General features: G+C 54.1%; 1 protein-coding gene across 3 annotated transcripts in view; it reads left to right on the top strand.

Moving 5' to 3' along the window:
* Nucleotides 1-23389, top strand: part of TRAPPC9 (trafficking protein particle complex subunit 9) — a 487526-nt gene that overhangs the window by 81077 nt on the left and 383060 nt on the right. For all 3 annotated transcript variants that reach the window (XM_045078162.1, XM_045078161.1, XM_045078160.1), the window contains 2 exons: nt 13199-13325; nt 22354-22499. In XM_045078162.1, coding sequence (XP_044934097.1) covers nt 13199-13325; nt 22354-22499 — 273 coding nt within the window. The remainder of the gene's footprint in view (nt 1-13198; nt 13326-22353; nt 22500-23389) is intronic.

Below are 23389 nucleotides of genomic sequence, written 5' to 3'. Positions count from 1 at the left end.
AGGGGAATTGGGGAGGAAAAGAATCTTTAAAGCATCAGCAGATGGTCCGCGCCCCGACTGTAGAGAGTTGTCAGCCAGACGGGTGGCCAGCGCGCTCAGCGCTCCGCGTAGTCCGAACCGGGAAGGCCGTTCTGTGCGCGAGCTGTCCGAGGCTCCCCCGGCGCCGACCGACACAGCGCAGGGAGATGGCGCTTGTACACTCAGCAGCTTGGGACCCAGCGACGGGGGACGAGAGGAGTTTGCTTCCTGTGGCTAAATCGTGGCAAATGCGTACTTTCTTTTGTCTTTCAAGGAGGAAGGAGAGGAAACTAGGGGAACGCGATCCGTTCTGTGAGCCGCGGGCTGAGGATGGGACCGGGTTGCTCTCCAAGAGAAGTCGCACCTCCTAATTTGTTGGGTTACTTCTGATGAAAAGAAAATTAAAAATAAAGGGGCTCAGAGAGACCTGAAGGCGGAAACCCCGAGCCACGATTCTGGCCACTTGTCCTGGAATCATCTCGCTCTCCGTCTGGGCTCCCGGGCTCTCGGTAGCGCAGGCACAGGCCGTTGTCCCTCTGTGGGGACAGCCGCGTGTGGTAGGCTGACAAGTTACTTTCCACACGTGAGACGGGTTAGCCTGCTGCTTCACAGCTGTGGGGTCATTTGGACTGTTTTCTAGATGGTCGCTACACCACCACCACCAAACTGTGGACATCCCAGCGTGCTTTTAAAGACACTTGGCATTGCGCTCACTTTCCCTTAAGTGTTGTTCCCAAAGGTCCTCAGGCTGAAGCCCAGCTGGAGTCTCGGGGACGGGCACAGCCCATGTGGGGACAGGGACACAGCGGTGGGGGTGCGAGAGGCGGCGAGAGGAGAAGGCAGCCTCCCAGGGGAAGATTGGCCCCGAGTGTCCAGGCTGGCTTCGGGCAGGCTGGCCTCCGGCGGTGCCGGGATCCAAGGGAGGAGCAGCGGCAGGTGGGGAGCAAGCTCTCCACCTTGCTCAGTCGGCCGGCGGCTCCCCTGGCGCCCCTGCTGCACAGAGGGCCCGTCCTAGGTGCGTTTTAGCTCGTCATCCAAATCACCAACAGCCAACAATCTGCTGCTGCTCTGCTCCGCGTCTCCAGGCAAACTCAGCGCGGGTCTCCGCCTCCTGGAGTTGATGCACAAGAATTTTTATCTTTTCCTTGTGTTTGTCTCCCGTTTGAGCGCTCTGCTAGCAGCGCTGGGCACGGCTGGGTCTGGGCCGTCGGACTGGTCCACTCCTGCATCTCCTGGCAACGGGACCCTGCCAGCTCAGCTCGCCCCTGCATGTGTCCCGTTCCCCCTCAGTCAGCACCAGCCTCCGAGCCACTCCGTCCTAGCTCCCGTCTGCTGTTTCTGCCGTGTGCTCGGCTTCTCTGACTTGGTTTTCCTGGAGGTCCAGCTTTCTTCGTCTCTGAGGCTCGGTGCTCAGTGAGCTCCGTACCTCTCCCTCCTGTCAGCGGCTTTCCCCGCTTCCTCCGGCTGTGTGAGTGCCTGGTTGGGTGCTCCGGGGCGCCGTCCCGCTCCTCTTCTGCTGGCTGCGTTCTGTGCTCAGGATGGAGGGGTCTCAGCCTCCCCTGCTCCCGGCCCGCCTTGCCCCTCCGCTTCCCCCTGAGGTGCCCAGCCCCCTCCTCTGCGCCATGGGCTTGCTGCTGCACATGGGGTTTTGCATTTCACCGCCTCGCTGGCGGTGACCCCGCCATGGTGTGACCCGGCCGTGCTCACGCTCCCCTTCCCGCCTCCCCCACACGGAGCTGCCTCCGCGTCTCCTACAGTTACACTTCCGGTCCTGACCTCCGAGCTGCGATTCCACCTTAAAGCTGGCGTGTCCCCTGAATGTCAGGGTTCTCAGCCCGCTGTATCCCCAGTGGAATTAATTATCCTCTCCATGATGGTGTCACCATTTCCATGTTGGAAGCTTAAAATTTTGGAGTTGCCCCAAGGTGTCCAGCCGTCCTACGTCCTCTCCGTTGCTTAGATGGGCTCTGTGCCCAGTCTGGCGCCCGAGATTTTTTCATGTGGGACCCCTCCTCTCCCTTCCACTGTCCCAACCGTGGCTCAGACTTTCAACCCCTGTTTCTTCGACTCTCGCCGTCGTGTGCTGCTTCCTGGCGTTGCTGCTTCTGATCCGTGCTTCACACTGAAGCCCGAGGCCTCTCCTTGAGATGCCGGCAGAGTCTCGTCCTTCCGTCCTCGGGAAGCTGTGGTGACTGCCCCTTCCTGTCGTAATAAAGTGTCCGCCCCATCTCAAGGACATCCACAATCTGATCCAAACGTCTTTTTAGCCAGATTTCATTCTGCTTCCGTCTACACAATCTGTATTTCCTATGTATCAGACTTTTTGTTGTTCCTTGAGCATGCCGCGTGGTTTTCCACGCTGCGCCTGTCGTAGCGCGCTCTGTCCTGCTGTCGCTGTTCCCACACTGTCCCTCCTCGCCGCCTCCTTACCTTACTTAGCCCTCAGTTTGGCATCATTTCATTACATCCGGAGAGTGATTTGCTCTGGCTCCTTTACCAGATCACAGACTCCTTGGGGACGGGGCCATGCCTGGTTCACCTTCAGTCTTTCATCATTCCGGCTGGTGCTTTTATGCAGGAGGTAGTCAGTACATGCCGGCCTGAATTAGGTTTCGCTACCCTGTACTGCTAGCAAATAACGTACTAACAGCTAACAAATTACTGGTGAGTATGTATTAGTGGAGATCCCCCCAGGCATAGAAGGAGACTGAGGACGTAGGGGATCTTGTTGTCCTCAAGGAGGTGGCATTCAGGTTGACTGTCTAAGGTGGGGATTTTCCTTACACAGGGCAGATACCCACTATTTGTTGGCTACAAGGATGTTGAGTGAAATATGAAAGGGTTAGCCTGTTGTTACGAGTGAGAGCCTGGTGGAGAAGTGAGAGGCACCTGAGCTAGGGGCAAGAGCTGTCCGAGCTTCATCTATAAAACCGGGATGACAGCGGCACCCCTCACCTCAGCTTTCGGGGACAGTTTAACGAGAAAGCATATGTAAGGTGTTGGGCACAGTCGGGCACATAGTAAGTCAGTCCTCATTAAATGTCAGTCGTGGCTGTGGGCCTTCCTTCTGAGCGCTGCCGAGAACAGCGTTGTCTGGCTGGGAAAGGCTGCCCACGTCCGTACGGTGAACTCCGCCTCTGTGGGAATGAGGGGGCTCAGCTGCCCGCTCCGTGGATGTTTCAGGGTGCCGCCTTCTTTTTAAGATTTCACTTATGTATTTATTATTTTAGAGAGAGGGAGGGCGGGAGCAGGGAGGGGAGGTGTGGAGGGAAGGGGAATCTCCAGCAGACTCTGCACAGAGTGCAGAGCCCGATGCGGGGCCCGATCCCATGATCCTGAGATCCGAAACCGAGTCAGATGCTCAGCCTCCCGCTCCCACAGGTGGCCTGGGACACCGTCTTCTTTAGGCGTGAGCAGCAGGTGTAAACAAACCCCGACCGTGCTTTGAAAACTCACGTCTGTATGTTTTTGAAATCCTTTTTATTGTACAAACAGTGTATACTCATTTTACAAATCTTGGAAAACATAAACAAAAAGAAAAAATGATGTATAATCCTGCATGGGCAAACACTTAACATTTCAGTGTAGTTTTTGGTATTGTTTTCTATTCTTTTTAACTTGGATTTACTGGGGCACTTGGGTGGCTCAGTGGGTTGAGCCTCTGCCTTTGGCTCAGGTCATGATCTCAGGGTCCTGGGATCGAGCCCCGCATCGGGCTCTCTGCTCAGCGGGGAGCCTGCTTCCTCCTCTCTCTGCCTGCCTCTCTGCCTACTTGCATTCTCTCTGTCAAATAAATACATAACATCTTTAAAAAATTATATTTATTTTATAAATATAGTTTTGCATCCTGATTTTCCACATAACAGGGGTTTTCCATATTATTGCATACTCTTTGTAAAGGTTGATTCTTGTGTAAGTTTGCCTGTGACTGTACTATAGCTTATCACCTCATAATTGGATACACAGATATGATTCTTTCTGATTATTTATGATGTCTTTATTAAGATACCTTCCCCTTCTGGGTGTTTTATTGAGATCTCTAGAGATACTCAATATTTCCTAGTGCTTTAAATAGACGATGATATAATGAGCTGATGGCTTGATGTATTTGCCTCTCGTTCCGATAGAGCATGTTTACTTACTTGGAGAGAACAAGGAAAATATTTAATCTCCTGGTGTCCTTGAGTGATTGCTTATCAGAGATTCTGACCTGCCACTGTGTAAACTGAGTGAGAAACAGGAATGGAGTTGGACAGTGGGAGGCAGCTGGAGTGGCTCGCGGCGCGCTTATCCGAGTCCATCAGCAGCGCGTTAAGGAAGGGCTAGTCTTGGTGGGTGACGCGGCTTAGTCAGTACCTGCTTCTTTGGCAGATCACTAATCTTTACAGTGGTGACACCTGAGACCGTCTTGACCTTTGCGGTGGAACTATTATTCTGTCTGGATGTATAGCAGGATGAAGAGAAGCTGAGTTGGTTTTTCTGGCCAAGGAAGGTGCTCACCCTGATGGACATGTTAGAGTGTCTGTTTCAGGATAACTGTGTTTTCCTCTGTGTTTTCATGTATTGGGCAGTTTGGGTGGGCAGTGTGACAAAGTGGAAAAAAGAGTTTGAAGTCATACCTCTGAGTCTGAATGTAATCTAGCGACTTGGTGTCTGAACGACCCCAGGAAAGTCACGTGACCTGAATGAAACCTTGGATTCCCTCTCTGTGAAATGGGCACACTGATGTCCACGGAAGTCACTCCATATGGTGGAAAGAGTGCTGGATTTGAGAAGCCTGAGCGTAAAATCCCAGTCTTGCCGTGAACAGACGTTTCTGCAAAGAAGACATCCAAATGGCCAACAGACACATGAAAAAATGCTCCACATTACTCGGCATCAGGGAAATACAAATCAAAACCACAGTGAGATATCCCCTCACACCAGTCAGGATGGCTAAAATTAACCAGTCAGGAGACGACAGGTGCTGGCAAGGATACAGAGAAAGAACCTCCTACACTGTTGGTGGGAAAGCAAGCTGGGGCAGCCACTCTGGAAAAAGCATGGAGGTTCCTTAAAAAGTTGAAAATAGAGCTACCTACGACCCAGCAATTGCACTACTGGGTATTTACCCTAAAGTTACAAATGTAGTGATCCGAAGGGGTATGTGCACCCAAATGTTGATAGCAGCAATGTTCCACGATAGCTAAACTATGGAAGGACCTGAGATGTCTATCGACAGAAGAATGGATAAAGAAGATGTGGCGTATATATACAATGGAATACTATGCAGCCATCAAAAATATTGTCATTTGCAACCATGTGCATGGAACTAGAGGGAATCACGCTATATGAAATAAGTCAGAGAAAGACAATTATCATATGATCTCATCGATAAGCGGAATTTGAGAAACAAGACAGAGGATCATAGGGGAAGGGAGGAAAATGTGAAATAAGATGAAACCAGAGAGGGAGACAGACTGCAAGAGACTCTTAACCTCAGGCAACAAACCGAGGGTTGCTGGATTGGAGGGGGTATGGGAGGGCTGGGGTGGCTGGTGAGGGACTCTGGGGAGTGTATGTGCCATGCTGAGTGCTGTGAATTGAGTAAGACTGATGAGTCACAGACTTGTAGCCCTGGGACAAATAGCGCACTGTATGTTAATTTAAAATAAAATCCAAGTCTTGCTTGGGAGCCGCGTATCCTGTCTTGGATCCTGCAGTCAGGCGGTGATAGCGTTTCACCAGGGGGACGTGTTAATATCTAGCAGTGTGACAGTGTACGCGACAGCCCCCGACAGGGGGCCTGGCTCTTCTGCTGACCGCCCGGGCACACTTTGCACACTCACTTCCCACCACCAGTTTGGGAGTGGTTGTCATTGGGCTCCTGCGCCTGCCAGAGCCCCCTGCGACGGGGACATGTGTCACCGAGCCCCCAGGAGTTCTGTGTCCTCGTCGGCCTCTTTGTCATGTCGTCCCCATTTCTCTTCTTGCACGAACACTCATGTTTGGGCTTCTGGAGTCTCAGCCTGGACGTCTGGCATTGTGGGTTTTTTTTTTATAACTCATCTTCTGCTTCTTCCTTTTCTCCCTGCCCTTGACCTCAGTGTTGCCCAGAACGTTGTCCTCGGGCCCTCCAGTGTTCTGCCGCCTGTACGCTCTCCTCTCGGGTGATTTTCACGGTGCTCAGGACTCCTCCCCGCCTTCGTGCAGTGCCCTTGCCTTGTCACTGGCCAGCGTCTCAGGTCTCTTCATCCTTCTGGGCAGCTCCTCCGTGCTGTAGACTCGGCGCTTCAGAAGCGCTGTGCCGGGAGCCATGGGCGCTGGCCTCTGTGTTCCTGCATCTCCCTTCTGCTCGGCGCCCTGCGGAGCACACCCAGCCCCGTGCCCCGCGCTGCATGCTGGTCACCCCGCCAGCCCCACGTCCCCTCGCTCGGTGAGTCCCTTCACTCCTGAACAGCATGCACTGTTGTCATTGTTACGGTTTTCATTGATTTGTTTTGATCATGGTAAGGTACACAGGATGTAAAATTTCCCATCTTAACTATTTTACATGTAGAATTCGGCGGCAGCAAGTCCGTGGTGCCACTGCGCGTTTCCAGGGCCCCTTCTCTTCTCAAACAGCAGCTTCGTCGCCACTAAACACCAGCTCCCACCCCACACCCAGCCCCTGGGAGCCTCTGCTCTGCTCTGTCTGCACGAACGGGACAGCTCGGGGGCAGTTGTCCCCCGTGACGGGCTCACTGCACTGAGCGCACGCCTTAGGCCCATCTGTGTTGTCGCAGGGACAGGACAGTCTTCCTCTACTAAGGCCGAATGCTGTTCCCGTTTATGGACAGACCACACTTTGTTTATCCGTTCATGATTGGACACGGGGGTTGCTCCCAGCTCTAGGCCACCATGATTCATGTGGCCACACATGGCCGTGTCTGTTTGAGCCCGTGCTGTCTCCTCTTGTGGGTGTCTGCCCAGGAAGGGGATCGGTGGCTCCTGTGTGAGTCTGAGGACCAGCGTGCTGTGATCCTCGGGCTGTCCTGTTTCACCCGCTCCCACCAGCCCCGTGGGACGGTTGTGTGGTTGTCTTTGGTGTCACTCTCACATGTCCTTGTATGACAAAAAGAGAACGTAGGTACCGCATATTGCAAAGTCATTCACAGTGAGTTTGGCTGCAGAGCCCCGCAGGCCCCTCCGCAGCTCTGGGCTGGCAGGTGGCCTGGGGCCTCCCCTGAGTGAGCACTGGGGGCCTGCCCAGTCTGCACAGTCCGCCCCGGGGGTGGGAGGTCTACTTGCCCCGTTCCTGGTTTCTGAGAGGACTCGTACTTTCTAAGAAGCCACATCATGTCTTTTCAGCATGGCTGTCTCGCTGATAAAGACATGTCCCCCTCTTCAGTTTATTTAGAAATGAGGTGCACAAAAGGGGCCTGTTTATTGGGAACCCCCAAGGGTTCCCCCAAGGAACCCCTCAAAGATCAATAATATTCTTAGGAAAGCAACTGCAGGACGAACTGTGGTTCTTACTTCTGTAAGTGGAAGCATCAGAATTGATTCTACACGTGTGATTTCAGGTTGTGGGGAGAACACCTCCACTTCCCCCCCGTATTCTTTTATTTTCTTCTTCCTTAGTTTTTTTCTTTGATATTTGGAAGAAAAGATGTGCTTCTTTCTCTTCTTTTCTCTTTTTAAATTCATTTTGCCAGCAAAGCCACATTTATTGAGTGATAGTATAAAGCTCTCAAAGAAGGAAGGGACCCAAGAGGGTGCCTCCCTTTTTTTGCTTCTTTCTCTTCTCTTATTCTCTACCTATTTAGGATATCATAACTGACTTAATCCGAACATGGTTGCCTCAGATTATTACTCAGAGGGAACATGAAGAGCTAAACTGTGAAATCGTGATGTGCTGGTTTTTATGCCAGTGTCACTCTCGAAATGGCAAATGGCCTGTGGCTTTTTTTTTTATGGTCAAAAGTTTGGGAGGTTGTATTCTCTGCTCCTATAAGAAGCAATTTAGTTAGGTGGCAGCTTTCTTTACAGATGTTCTCTTTGCATGATTTCTTTAATTTCTGGGATGGGAAGTAACTCTCAAGGGCATTAGGTACTCTAGTTTGACTCAAAGAATCATTGGGTGTTTTGATCAAGATTAGACAAGATTTATGGCGATGTTATGGGCTGAACGTTTGTCCCATGTCAAAGCTCTCACTACCCACAAGGTGATTTGGAGGTAGGGGCTTTGGGAGGTGATCAGGTGTATATTAGCTCTTGAGGGTGAGACTCTGATGGTGGGATGGACGCCCTAGGAGATGAAGAAGAGCCCCGAGAGCTCTTTCTGTCTACACACACGTGTGCTGAGGAAGGCCTTGTGAGGGCACCGTGGGAAGGTCATATGCTGCAGCCCAGGACATGGGCTTTCAACAGGGCCTCCCAGCCTCCAGAACGATGAGAAGTGCGTGCTTATGATGTCGGTCACCCCGTTGATGGTATTTTCTTGTGGCAGCCGGAGAAGACCACAGCAATTGATTTGTAGTGAATAAATTAAGGAGTCATCACTTCTCTGATCAAATCGTATGCTTATGGGAATGTTCAGGTCTATCACAAGCTTCATTCCAGCTTGGCATGTGGAACACGGATTACCACCACTGTGGCCTTGAGTTCTTCTGTTTGTGTTGTCCTGACACTGGGTTTCTACCGTCCGTCCGGGCCAATCTGCGGGGACAGGAGGACTCGGTCAGCTTGGATCGGAACTCCAACCCTGTTCCTCTCCTGAGCAAAATCGTCTCACCTCCCCAAACTCATTCAGTGTTTTTGTATGAGACATTTTCTGCCATGACGGTACACAGAGTAGTAACGTGGATGCCCATACGTCAGTCTCCGGGCCCGTGGGTGACCAGATTTCTGTACCTTCCGTTCATCTCTCGCTTACTTTACTGGCTGAATGATTTTAAAGAAGACCCCAAGGCATCCCTTCCTTTCGTGCCTTTGTTCCTTAGTATGCAGTGCTAAAAGAAAGGACTTTGTCTTTTATGATCACAACGTTAATATTACAGTTAAAAATTAATTTAAAAAATTAGTAATTATTTGGTAGCGTTCGTATCAATCCACAGTCTCATTTCACAGATTGGCACTGACCTAATGTTTTGTCGCCTTTAAAGGGGGAACAGGATGCTCCCCCCCCCACTGCCCTTTCACCTCTGAGCGTCTCTACCTTCCTTCTCCAGACAGGAGGGCTTCCTTGTCTGCGGGGAAGACCTGGGTCCGTCCTCCGCTGCCAGCCGCGAGGTCCCTGAGGCAAACGTCACAGTCTCCGAGGCGTCCTTTCCCACACGTGGGAGGCGTCTGTTTGGCAGTCACTGCCCTGCAAAGCCAGGGTCCCCCTCTCCACTGTCCCCCCTGCAACCAGAGCTGTTCACTACTCGCCGTTTCACTCCAGAGCCCCTGTGCTGCCCGCACCCGTCAGCCCTGATGTCTTCTCTTAGCCCGTCCCCGTCACCCGTGCCTTCGGCAGCACTCCGCTGGGTTTTCTCAGCCGGCGGCTCAGGCCGTACATGAGCGCTCCTTCTGCGCCCTTTCCCTTCCCTCCCTGCCCCCCGTGGGCCTTGTAGCCGCATGTCCTTGTGCCTGTCCTTCTGCCCTGTAACAGCAACGCCTCCAAGTACTGTGCTCACGTGTCTGCCCCCGGGTCCTGCGGCCCGTGACCGAGCAGTGCGGCTTCTTCCTCTGGAAGCCTTCTTGGCGAAATCCGATCTCCTGCGTGCTCTTCTCCCAGACTGACCCTGCTTCTGTGAAGTCACGTTCTGTTTGACACCGTGTCCTCTTTCCACTTGGGACACCCGAAACGTCGAGCCCGTGGTGCTTCTGCATGAGAGGAGCCCAGTGCCGCTGTGCTGACGGCTCTGGTTGCTGGCTCTGTGCTGCTCGTCCGCACCGTGTGGACAGAGAATGCGTGTTCATTTTGTTCTTCTATTTTACTCTATTTCTGGGGTGGGGGACAGGGAGGAGTGGCGGAGGGGCGGAGAGACGGAGCATCTTAAGCAGGCTCCACGCTCCGTGTGAAGCCTGACTCGAAGCTCGATCTCATGACCCCGAGATCGTGACCTGAGCTGAAATTGAGAGTTGGACACTCAACCCACTGGACCCCCCAGACACCCCTCTTTTATTTTACTCTTGAACAAAGAATGATTCTTGCTCCCTTTCTGAAGAAGAAATAAGGTCAGCCGAGCAGCAGACACATGGATCCTTTGATACCTTCTATCTCCTGAGCACTCTTGACAAGTTCATAGGGGACAGAAAAAAATGACAAGACTCTCTCTTTAAGGAACTCGTACTCCAGTAAACTGTATTTTTAGTTGCTAAGCCTTAACCAAAATTTAAAGGCAAGATCAGTTACTATGTCACCGCTTAAAAACTTTGATAAGTTGCCCCTTTTTTCCAGGTCCAGAGAGACAGTGAGAATCTTGTGGCAGTGAGCAGTGAGCAACCCAGACTCCACATTCTGATCGAAACGTGGTTTTACTCTAGAAGAATCCAGGACTGCCTGGAGAAATGGTTTATTCTAGGTCTGGGGCTGAAAATGAGCTAGAAGGAGGAAGCTGTTGATGCATTTTGGGGTCTTTTCTAAGGACACAGGAATGAACATGAAGGGGCTCCCACGGGACAAAGACGGGGCAGTTTGAACATCCGAAAGAGTGTGAGGGCATCAGTGGCAATACCAGGTACATAGACCCACCGGTTTGTAATGATACTGATGCACGCACAACGCCCCGGTCACCTCTGGGGTACTTCTCTACTGCAGTAGGTACCGGGAAAGCCTATTCGCTGACTCTCCTGATCGGATCATTTGTGGTTCAGGGTAACCAATTGGTGGATGAGGGAAAAATCCTTCCTTAGAGACACATTCTGGGTTTTAGGTACAGAGAAATTAGAGAATTATAAAATCACCATTTTGTAATCGTTGATAAAATAACAAATCTGGGCAACAATGTATAACATGCTCCAATCCATGAGGAGAGAGGTCCATGGGACCTTTCCCGTGGGTGGGCCATACCGGCAGCGGCCCCCGAGCATTTCAGTCCGGAAACCTCACTGAAGTGATGCGGAGCTGAGAAGTAGTGTGGGTCCTGTGCCTGGCAGAAGCTCCAGAAGGGTTAGGCACTCTGGGTGGGAGTGTGATGAGAAGGGCAGGGGCAGGAGAGGGTGCTGAGCACTGTCCCAGGAGCTGCATCCTTCCCGGCGTGTCCTCCCCGGCTCCTGCGGGAGCAGCGGACCGCACTGCACCGGCCGGAGGATAAGGAGAAGGGGCGGTCCGGCTGGAGCCCCCCGGTGCAGCGGACGGGGAGGTACTGAGATGCGCACCTGCTCGCCCCCGGAGGATAAGGAGAAGGGGCGGTCCGGCTGGAGCCCCCCGGTGCAGCGGACGGGGAGGTACTGAGATGCGCACCTGCTCGCCCGGTTTCTGCAGAGCCCTGACAGTGCCCGCAGCGGGCTCATCCCCCACGTGGAGGATGAGCAGACCCAGAGGAGGGACGGGAGCACGGGGGCCGGGGCTTCCCTCGTGAGCGGGCCCAGCCAGAGGAGCTCGCTGTGGCTGCACCCTCCTGCTGGCCCTCCCGGTGTCGCTGGTCTTTTCTGCGGAGAAGCCAGTCTGCCGCTCAGCTGGGGAACGTACTGGCCTCGCGGGCGGCTCTGGGCTCCACAGGCACGTTCATTGCTCCTTCCCTTGGCGGGGGTTTACCAAGAGGGCGTCCTTCAGCTTAGTGGGATGGCTGGCCTGGGAGCACTGCCCGTAGGCTTAGGCAGGTTAGGTCGTTCACACGCTGTGGGCTGGAGCCCTTCAGGAGACTGATCGTCTGTATGGCGAAGGCGATGTCATTACTTAAGGAGTTTTGTTCATCTGGCCGAGGAGCCCGACTGTGTCGTGTCCAGAGCTAACTGGGTACCCTCCTGGCCTCACGCTCCCCGGAGAATGGTGCTCAGGCACAGGAGATGCCTGGGCAGCCGCCAATCAGTTCAAGTGTGTGTCCTTGCCTGCATATTTGCCATTTCTGGTCCTCGTCTTCGAGGAGAGCCGGCCTCGTGTTCTCTGGCGGTGCTGCCGCGCGCCTCCCAGTTCCCGCCGTCTCACTGCGCGCCGTGCGCACGCCTGCGGCCACTGCTCGCTCTTGCTTCGTCTCTTTCCGTCCCTGGTAGTTTCCTTAGAGGTGACGTCCCCCAAGGCACTCACAGGTCCCAGTGGAGCGGCTGAGCCGTTCCTCTGAACACGAGTCTGACTCCGCTTGCCCCAGGCCTCGCCGGGTGGGAGTGCTGAGTCCCTCTATGACCGCGGTCCCCGAGCACCCCGCCTTTCCCTGCTGGACGCATCGGAGGAAGGAGATGGAGTGAGCTCCCTCTCCCACCCGGCCCCCAGTTCCTGCTTCCCTTCGTTCGTCTGAAGGGTCAGTGAGAAGACCACACGTGTGGGGCCAACACAAGGTCTTGCAGAAGCCCTTTAACCGGCTGGGTCTCCGCCTTCCCGTTTGCAGACAGGGCGTCGTAATGCTCGTCTTCCGGAGTAATTGCCCATTTTGGGGTGTGGAACGTGCTCTTGAGCTCCAAGTGTTACGAAGTCCATGAGCACGTGTTGAGAGCATGTTGGGGACGGCGGGCGAGCATTCTCGCATCCTCTCTCCCTCCTCGCGAAGGGACGGGTAGGGCAGAGCAAACAGTCTGACCTCACGAGGCTCTATTTTTGTACCAAAAATGTTGCTGTGGAGTTACTCCCTTCAATGTCTGTTATATAGATGGACTGTAAACTCCTTGGGGACAGGGCCTGGCATTTTGCTTGGTTTCAAGTAATTTGTAGAAAAGTATTTGTCTGGTGATAAAATATCCTGATTCTCCAGTCCTGCTGGCCCGCTGGCTTTCTTGGAATTTGGTAAGAATTTATTCTCTTGGGAAATGAAGTCTTCTACAAGACAGTAGCTTCCTTTTTTCCTGTGTACCCATAAAATAGAGCAGTTGCTAGTGATTATTTAAATAAAGTGACTAAAGCTTTTGCTTTTTGTCTCTTGTGGTCAACGCCCCTTTATTTCTGTCAGAAGATTAGGCCCAAAGGACTGTCCTGGATTGTGTTAAGGATTTTATTTTGCTCAACTGCCCCCAGCCCCCCAGACCTCCAAAGCCCCCTAAGTTTTGTTAATTAACTCTTTTTTTTTTTTTAATTTCTCTTCAGAAAAGAAAGATGTGACTCAGAGCCTGGAGAACTACACGTGCAAGTGTCCCGGGACAATGGAGGTCCTCACGCTGCCCGGCGGCCCTGCCCTGCCTCCGGTTCCCCTCACCAAACTCCCCATTGTCAGGTACGGCTGGCAGCCCGCACGGACCGGGGCCTTCACTGCTGCCGTGCGCTACAGACCTTTGCCATAAAAAAAATGTTCTTTCTTTATTTGTGCATTTATTTAGAGTGGGGAAGTGGGGCGGAGGGAGAGAATCTCAAGTGCGGGCGCGGAGCCTGACGTGGGGCTCCATCTCACAACCCTGAGACCATGACCTGAGCCGAAACCAAGAGTCAGGTGCTTAATGGACTGAGCTCCCCACGTGCCCCAAGAGCTTTCATTATGGATTGGGCCGGTGTCTGGTTCGTTATCTCGTTACGTCTCCACAGCAGCACTAGGCCATGTAGGTGTTGTGTGGGTGAGACGATTCGCCCATGGTCACCTGCTTGTCTAGAGGCAGAGCTGGGTGGGGACCCTGGTGTGCCGGTGCCTGGTTCCAGACCCCACATCGTGACCTCTGCGGTGATGACATGAGCCTGACCTTGCCTCTTCCAGTAGTTTCCCGAGTTCTCAGACTGTAGGCCCGGGCAGCACCGGAGTGGGCGTAGCTGCTCCTTTGTTCTGTGGGGCCTTTGCCAAGCCTCTGTCCTCTCTGCACGCTCGTGCTTTCAGACTCAGCCCAGGCCCCATTTTTAGGGAGCTTTTCCCGCTCCTTCCTCCTGCTGCCCTCCACCTGCCCTTGGTTAGAAGCGTCCTGGGATTTCCGGAGCATGTGCTGCTGGCCTCTTCCAGGGTCTGCCACTGTGTCCCGTCCCTCCGCGCAGCTCCTGGGGTTGGAGGGAGTGAGGGTCCTCTGGTACATGCCAAGTGGGCACTTGAAAGGGTTTAGGAGCTAATTTCATGATGATTTCAGAATTTTGGAAAGATTTGTTTGAAGACTGAAAGGAAGCAGTGGAATTGGACATTTTGCTGTTCACAGAGGTGCTGTGACTGAAGACGTGACCTCCTCGGAGACACTCCCGGCTTGGCCGTCTCTCCTGGGTTTCGCTCAGCTTTGCAATACCGCTGGGAGGGCCTGCAGAGATACGTAGCTTCTGTTTGCTTAGGAAGTTTTAAAACCCACGGCATTAGGTTATTAGGAAAAGAACGTGGAAACGTCTGTGGTGTGCTGTTTGATAGCCATGGGCATGCTTTCTCCTTGCGTTTCGCTGGAAGCACGTGTGGCGTTGCCAACATGACATGGTTTTGTTGTCAAGGTGACGATCGCGTGCCCCTGAGAGGTGGGACAGAACATCCCTGTGCACAGAAGTCCCCAGCAGGCTACCCTTGAATTTTAAGATGTTCCGATGGGTGTGCGTGGAGTTCATCGGGCATGGTTGGCGAGCTGCCCCATCCCAGAGCCTAGGCCGAGGCCTGAAGAGGGGCTCTTGCTTAACTTGGAATTTCTCAGAGCAGACCCGTAGCCCGCGGTGCGGACGGCCCCGAGCACGTATGCGCTGCTTTTGTTTTGCCTTGTGCTTGCTTGTGGCGGATACAGACTGAGGAAGTCAGGGTCCTGGCTGGGCCTTTCTGTAAGACTTCACGTAGAATGTATTTGATTTGGGATTAAGGGCATGATACATATTTTTTTTAATTGATGACTAGCAAAGCCTTAATTATTTCTCATCTTCATCTTGATCTGGATCGTTCTTAAATTTAGGCAGCCTTGCACAATAGGAAATCCTGAACCTAAGAGAACATTCTAGGATTTTGATGCTGCGTCTAGATTTCAAAGCCGTCAGGACTTTTGTCAGTGGAACTGGGTGGGTTGATCCTAGCGGGTTATGGGACTGAGGAGGAAAAGTGCTTTTCTCCACAGGGAGACCCCAGACGCAGCCCTAGATGGAAGTTAGAAGCTTTGGGTTTAATTCTTAACTACCATGTGGCCTTGGTTCTGTGAGCCTCAGTTTTGTAATCTTTAAAATGGGCTTGAAATTGCTCCTCATGGAACCACATGGTGGCGGTGCAGACTGAGCTGCAGTAAATCTCAGTTCTTACCTGGGAGACCGTTTACACCTACATTTTCATTGTTACTATTATTATTATTTTTTTTTTTTAAGAGAGAGTGAGAGCACGTGAGTGGAGTGGGGAGGGACAGAGGGAGACAGAGAAGCCCTAGCAGATTCCACATCCAGCCCAGAGCCCCATGTGGGGTCGATCCCACTTGGAGTTCATGACCTGAGCCGAAAGCAAGAGTCAGAGGCTTAACCTACTGAGCCACCCAGGTGCCCCAGCACTCCTGAATTTTCCAACAGCGAACTGACTGATAAAGATACTGTGATGTTGACATTTTAATCTCTTAGCTGCCTACAAACTACAACAGATGGGGCAGAGACATAATAGTCTGACATTTTGGCAAATACTATTAAATTTGTGGTGACCAGTGTTTTGGCAATGTATCTCTTTCGCTGTCAGAGTCTGCGCGGCCTGTACTGGAGAGCCATCTCTGACCGACTAGCTGAGCCTGGCCGGAGTCCTGGTGTGTTTCCCGAGCCTGGCGTGGTCACGGACCATTTAAGAAAAACTGGTTTTATGTACTTGCTACCATGTGTAGACATGTTCTTAAGGTTCTTGGAGACTCTCAGCTATGAAGATAAGCTCTCTCTGTCCCCGTGGCTCACTGATTGCATCCCTCCTGCCTGATCTCATTACAAACTAGAACTGTCACTGCATGTGATCACATGTAGGAAGCCGAGTGGACAGGCTCTTTACCGCACGGCAGAATTAGCGCTGCTGGCAAAGGGTAAGGAAATGCCTGTGGAAGCTTTGGGAAGTCCGTGTGTCTCACAGAACAGAACCCCACGGGCTTGCCCTGCATGGCTCATGAGGCCGCCTGTGGCCTGCTCTGTCTCCAGAGTTCATGTGAGCTCCCGTTCCTCTGGTGCCACCAGCCCCGCACACCTTGCAGAAGCACGAGGGTCCCAGAGTGTGGGACAGAGTTTTATTCCGTTGTTCTGGTGTCCTCTTCTGCTTGAGGTGTCTCTGCTGCCCTGCCCCTGCCCACTGTTACTTAGTCATCCTTTGAGACTGGTTGAAGGATTGGCTCCTCTGTGAGTCCTGTTCCTAAGCCACCGGACAGGGATAGGAGCAGCTCCTGTGTGCTTTGCACGGTAACTCAGCTGCTGTTTGGCTCTGGATGAAGGGGCCCGAGCTCTTTCCGTCCCCACGTGAGGCCACAGTGAGGAGGTGCTGCCAGGGGACCAGGAGGGAGGAGGGCCCTCACTAAGGACCCAAGTGCGCTGGCGCCCCGATCTTGGACTTCCAGCCTCTGGAGCTGCGAGAACGAAATGTTTGCTGTTCAAGGGCCCCTGTCTTTGGTCATCAGTCACAGCAGCCCGGGCTGATGCAGACGAGTGCTCGAATGGCCTGGCTTGTCCCAGCTGTGCAGCGGGCGGCACATCAGCCCTGAGCGTGATTCCTCAGGAGCAAGCCCTTACGGAGTCAGGCAGAGCGGCGCTGTCTGTGCAGCAGCAGACAGAGAGGGCGGGGGTTCTCGGATGCCCACCGAGGCTGCCGGACCCACATGGCTGCTGGGGGCACGCGGAGCGGGCGGGTGTTCGGAGTCTGCGCGCTGTGTCCAGCGGCCCGCACTGCCTGTGGGGTTGCCGCCCTCCTCCCAGACCGGCCGCCCTCGGTTCTCTCGCGGAGGCCGTGCTGCACTGTGGCCTAGGACGGCCTTCCAAGGACTCGGGCCTCGACACATGGACTGTATTGGTTTGATTGAAAAAAACCCCAGCCAGCATTGCGAGGAAGGGCTCAGCAATGTGTCTGTTTGAAGACACATGGAAGAAGTGTCAGTGACCAGACCTGCTGGGTGGAATCGTCAGACACAAGGGGCTTTGATGTTGGTGGTGCCTCCTGGCTGCAGCTGTGGTTTTAGGAGAAATGTCTGGAGCCGTTGTTCCTGTTGAGGAGTTGCCTAGTTTTGGGCAGTAAAACCATCTCGGCAGCTTACAGGACACACCTGCCCGCCCGTAGGCTTGGGTGTGTGACCGTGCTCACCCCGAAGCGGTGTAAAGTCACCCTGGTGCAAGTTAACCAAAAGAAGGGGCCACAATCTACCTCTGCTATGATTCTGTTCTGAAATTCAGTGAATCAAGTATTTATTGCACTCCTGAGATGGGCTTGGCCCCATGGGGAATGCTGGGGCTTCAGTCCTAGTCAAGCAAGAGCCAAGCTCACACTAGCCAGTCAAGCAGGAAGCCTCCAAACCTGTATATCCAGTTCCCGCTGGCCAGTGTGAGCGCATAGGAAGTCCCGTTAAGATGAGAAGCCATCTTATTTTATTCCTTCTGGAACTCTCCATAAAGTGGTAACGTACACAGAAGCAAGTAACGGTCATGTAGACTGTTCATACATCGCAAGTTGTGAATTATTAAGGAAGAAATGATGTAAAACTTAGACGCCATTTCCAGCGAACCCGTGGGGCTTTCCAGAGGGGAGACTGGAGGCAGGCTGAAGGGGCTTTAGCTGGTTGGTTCTGATGAGCTAACACTGAGCTCCTTCAGTCTGGCAGAGAGCTCTAGAGTGAATGAGGGTATTTTAATGGGCAAGGACCAAACCCTTCGGTTAGAATGACCTCTGAGTAGCTTTGGAGTGGCTTTGGTGCTCTCGTTTGTTTATTCTTAGCGAGCGAGCACCCATGTGCACAAGCAGGGGGAGGGGCAGAGGGCGAGGGACAGACCTCAGGCGGTCACCCTGCTGAGCACAGAGCTGAAACAGAACCCTGAGATCACAACCTGGGCTGAGACCGGGAGCCTCCCAGACGCCCCAGAGAGTTAATTCTCAAGTCATGTCCACACACAGCGTGGGGCTCCCACTCACAGCTGCACGATCGAGCGTCACACGCTCAACTTTTAAGTTGATTCTGTTATCTGAGTCAGGATGACAGGTATTTATTCAGAAAAGGGCTTAGAAGGCCGTGAGAGTCCGGGCGGTTTCCTTGGTTGATGAAACAGGACGGTCGGACTCCCAGATCCCAGTCGGGGTGGGGCGTGTCTAGAATCTTTCCTCCACACCCGTGACCTCCCCGACGGAGCTCACCCTAGGCTTTGTGGGGATCGTGAGAGGCGTGTGGTCCTGTCAGGAGTGAGAGCAGGCGCTCACATTTCACTGACCTGGTGGCCTGTGTGCGCTTGCCAGCCTTGTCCGTCGTGCCCGGCCAGGTGTGGCCATGTGAGTCACTGCCCATCTGCGCAGAGATACCTCGCGGGTTCTTAGGTATGTTTCTGCTGTGAGGAAGGTCGGTGGATTCAAAACCAAGGAGAGGAGGTAAGCCGGTCTCCCCGACCCTCCTTTTGCCCGTGGGTGTTAGATCAGGCCCCCGGCCATTGCCCTGCAGGGCCCCGCACGGTCCCGTCAGCCGGAGCCCGCTGAGCACAGCTGGCCTCCGACCGGCGGCAGTGTCCGAACCAAATCTCTCCAGGCAAGTCCTGCTTTGGACACTTGATCCCTGGAACTCCTCTTTCCTGTAGGCGGCTTCGTAGACTGAATGTGGTGTTACTGGTTCTGGGGGATCCATGCTGAAGGAGCTGTGTCCTGTAGGTCATGTGCCTTGTGTGATTATTTTTCTCATAGGATACATTTCATAAGAAGGTATTTGATACTAAGTTTCGAGTTATGCATGAACCCAGTGGCCACTGTTGGGTTACTTTTCTGGCTGACCATATCTTTCATTCTGTAGGGACAGTATGACAGAAAGTGCCCCCTGTGGGCAGATGGCCCCAAGAGAAGGGGTTGAGTATTGCACAGCCCGGTTCTCCTGCCACACTGGCCCCCTCCCTTAGGAGGAGTGAGGGAGGGGAACCATGAGGTCAGGACTGTCCCTCTGAGGATGTGGCAGCACAGAACAGGGAACGGAGCTGTCCTCAGCGAGCCGAGCTTGTCCCTGTTTTATAGGTGGAAAGATTGAGGTGCAGGGGTGAAGCGGTCTGCGCCAGCCCCATACCGGGCGGGTCCTTTAGATGGTGGTCAGCGTCTGCACACTCCCTAAATCTGCTTCTCCGGCCGACTGAACTGCCTGCCAGAGAGTGCCTCTGGGCTGGGCGTGTGCGGCCGGAGACCCACACCAGGCCTGCTGGCTCGGCCGGCTTCACGTGTGCTCGTCTTGGTCCCGGCACAGCGCACGGGTGTTTTTGGCACACTTGCAAACGGCTGGGGTCGAAACTCTTAATACGAGCTGCTCAGGCTTGAGTTCAACATTTTGAACGATTTGGGAGCTGAGTTAGAAATTCAGCTTTTGGAGGCACCTGCGTGGTGCAGTTGGTCGAGCACCCGGCTCTTGATTTTGGCTCGGGTCATGATCTCAGGTTGTGAGATCCGGCCCTGCGTCAGGCTTCGCACTCAGCGGGGAGTCTGCTTGGGATTCTCTCCTCCCTCTGATCCTCCTCCCCGGCTTGAGTGCGCACACTCTCTTGCTCTCAAGTAAAGGAAGAAATTCTAAAAAACAAATGCCAGGGCTGCCTGGGCGGCTCAGTCAGTTAGTGTCTACTTTTAGCTCAGGTCTGGGATCGAGCCCTGAGTCGGGCTCCCTGCCCAGTGGGGGGTCTGCTGCCTCCTCCTCCCACCGGTGCCCTGCTCGTGCTCTCTCCCAAATAAATAAACAAACAAATAAGTAAATAAAATCTTTAAAAAAATAAAAAACTTAACTCTTGGGCATTTATTCATTCAGTATTTACTGAGCTGTCTATCAAAGTATCGTAGCAGGCACCGGGTGCCCAGGTGCCCCTGCCCTGGAGAGCTCACAGCTGAAGTGAAACAGGCAAGAAATTTTAAGTGATTCCGATCCTGCATGAAGAGAGCTTAGCGGAGTGTGTGTGAAGACAAGGGAGTCAGAGCAGGAGAACGAGACACAGTCCTTGGCTTTGAGGACTGTCTGCTCCCGTGGATTTTTGTGGGAGACGGACAGGAGCCATGTGTGTGGCCGTCAGTGATGGTCCAGGGAGGGGCGTGGGGCCTTGTGAGCGACTGCTGAGGGCTGGCGGGGTGTGCGTGCTCAGGGCAGGACTGCCCCAGGCATCGGGATCCCTGCAGCGAGAGCGCAGTGCTTTGTGGACTCTGAAACGGGGTCTTTTAAAGTCCATATAGGTTAGTCTGCGCCATGGCCAGAATACTGACCCTGAAATCAGAGAAAGATTAACCCTTACAACAAGGGCTTATGTCTCACTCACATGAAATTCAGTGCAAGCCGGACAGTTTTCCAGGGCCGACCCCGGGGCTCCTCAGTGCGCCAGAGCCTGTGTCCCTTTCTGCCCCGCCTTGCCCACCTCTGGCCTCCGGGATCCCTGCGGTGGGGGAGGAGAGCTGGAGGGCGGGGCGCCGCTTCAGAGCGCTGTCTCCTGGTTGTGTGACGTCCCGTCGGCTGCGGGCACCCACGGGCGCTGACGCTGCTCACCATCACAGAGAGGCACATGGAAACCGCGATGAAATCCCCCCTCGCATCTGTTGTGGCGGCGGTCATCTGGAAGTTGGGGGCAAGGGGCAGGGGGCCTCGAGCAGTGCTGGGGGGGGTCAAATCAGTCTGACCACTGTGGAGGTTCCTCAGCACATTAACAGAGCCCTACCCAGCAATCCTGCTTCTTGGGTTATGTGTCCAAAGGGAATGAAAACAGGGTCTCAGGAGATGTGTGCACCCCACCCCGTGTTTATCCCAGCGTCGTTCATGATGGCCAAGTGCGGAAACACCCCACGCCTGTCAACAGATGAATGGATGACAATATACATGAGGAGTTATAATTGTAGGTATAATCTCTTGAAAGCCGCCAGGGCAAAGAGGCTCCTTACTTACAGAGGGAAGCCCATCAGAATAACGTCAGACCTGTCCACAGAGACCTGGCAGGCCAGAGAGGGCTGGCAAGATGTATTCAGGGCACTCAATGAGGAGAACATGCAGCCAAGAATACTTTATCCAGCAAGACTGACAACAATACATATGAAAAGGGGCACGCGGCTGCTCTGTTGGTGGGACATGTGGCTCTTGATCTTGGGGCTGTGAGTTTGAGCCCCATGTTGGGTGTAGAGAGGACTTAAGAAAAAACAAAAACAAAAAAATATGAAAAAAGGCATCCTGAAGGAGCTGAAAGGAAAATAAAATGGAAAGTCCCGGGGGACACGCGTGACCCCCCCCCCCCCGCCCCCGGCCTTACCTGCCTGCAAGGAGACGACACACACAGGACAGGAGCGCGGGCAGGGTCCCCGCTGGGCCACCCCGTGTCCCTGCCTCGGAACATTCCAGAACCTAACCCCGTTTGCCTCCCAGGTTTCAGCTGTCACCAGCTCCCAGCGTGTGATTTGGGCAGTTTATTGTCTCTGTGGTGTCCGTGTCCTGACCGATGACGTGGGGGTCGGTCATGGAAGCCAGGCTAGGAGGGTGGCCGGGACGTCTCGTTGACATGATGTGTACAGGGTGGTGAGCGGGGACCCGCATGCGCTCCGGAGGCCCACATCCGTGAGTGCCAAGTAAACGGCCGACCGCTGGGAGTGTGAGTGGCGATGGGCTCACCTCCGTGGCGGGGAGGGCGGTGTGAACGCAGGCTGTGCTGATGGACAGGCGCCCTGGCTCTCCGTGTCGCACACAGCGCTCTTTACCTCTGCATGTGGAGTCCTTGGCCCTTCCAGTTGGGGCTGCTCTCCTGTGTGCTGGGGGCGCGGCCGCCAGGAGGGAGGCAGGCGGCGGGAGGAGAGAACTGGCCTTGCTGAGCAGTCGCTCCGGAGCCCTGATGCGAACCCTCGCGGGAGCGTGCGAGGCAGGCCCCTGGGTGCGTTCTGTGGACGAGGAGCCCCAGGGGGGAAGGAGGCAAGGCGCCCGTGCACGGTCATACAGTTGGCGGGCCGTGTGGTGCGGACTTCGGCCTGGTCCTCAAGGCTGCCGGAGCCGGTGCGGGGAGCGGCTGCTGCCTGGGATGGTCCCGAGTGACCACGTGCAGCGATGATCTGCTCTGTCCTGCCGAGCCGGAGTGCCTTTCCCTCTGTTGCGCCACAGACCATTTTTCTGACACATGGTATTTGATAGTATTTGTGTCGGAGCCGTGCTAACAAGGCTGCTGAAGTATTTGTGTTGTGTTTGAAACCCTAGGCATGTGAAGCTGTTGAACCTTCCTGCCAGCCTCCGGCCACAGAAGATGAAAAGCCTGTTGGGCCAGAACGTGTCAACCAAGAGCCCGTTCATCTACTCACCAATTATCGCCCACAACCGTGGGGAAGAGCGGAACAAGAAGATAGGTAGGCGCCTTCCTCCTGGCTTTCCGGCTGTGCCGTGCCGCCTGGCCTCCAGCAGCTTTTCTAGATTCCGGTCTGTTCCCATATGTCTGGATAAGCTCATCTCGGTTTATGCACTTTGCTGCCATTGTCAGAACCCTGGGCTAGATCTTATTTTTTAAAACCGATTCCATCCAGGGTGAGTCTGCGGAAGTTCTAGAAACTGGAAGACCTCTGTTATCAGGACAACAGGAGAGGGATCATCTGAGCCCAGAGTGGCTTCAGGATTGTCCGAGATCAGAGGGTGACTTGCACTTAGACCAGCCTGGGGAACGGGAACCATGTGACAGTCTCTGCTGGCCCTTGTAGCCCAGGCCTTGTTTGCCTGGGAGCTGAAGATGCCGATTCTGAGGGGTCTGGTGGGGCACTGGGGACCGGTGGAGCCACGTTTCGGAGTAGAGCAGGAGCCCGCATACATTCTTGAGACTCTAAATGTGCTTTTTTCTATGTGCCAAGCTCCACACTGGGTCCCAGCCCTGCCCCCCTCCTTCCTCCCGGCAGACCCAGGGCTTGTGGCACCCACTCTGTCCTTCTCGAGGCCTGGCCTGGCTGCAGGCGTTCTTGGCCAGCTCCCGCTCCCTCGGGGCCCCCCTGACGTTTTGGATGATGGTGCTGGTCACTGCCAGTCGTGAGCCTGTGTGTCACCGTGTCAAAGCAAAAGGGTGGAGAGGCCCGTCTCTGGTGGGTGCTTGCCCGCTCTCGGAGGAGTTTCAGCACAAGACCCGAGAAGCTTTGGCTCTCTGCTTTTGAAGTGCAGTGCTTTCTTCTTCTCTTTTATTTCTACTCAGAACCCCGTGCCCTGGATACAGCAGAAAGGCAGGCTGGCTTGAGGAGGGCCTTCATCCCCGGTGCAG

This window comes from Mustela putorius, unplaced genomic scaffold (assembly GCF_011764305.1).
Source record: "Mustela putorius furo isolate JIRA1106 unplaced genomic scaffold, ASM1176430v1.1 tig00000228_pilon_pilon_pilon, whole genome shotgun sequence".
Taxonomy (NCBI): Eukaryota; Metazoa; Chordata; class Mammalia; order Carnivora; family Mustelidae; genus Mustela; species Mustela putorius.
The sequence above is the reverse complement of the archived record's forward strand: the minus strand, read 5'-3'. Positions and strand labels throughout refer to the sequence as shown.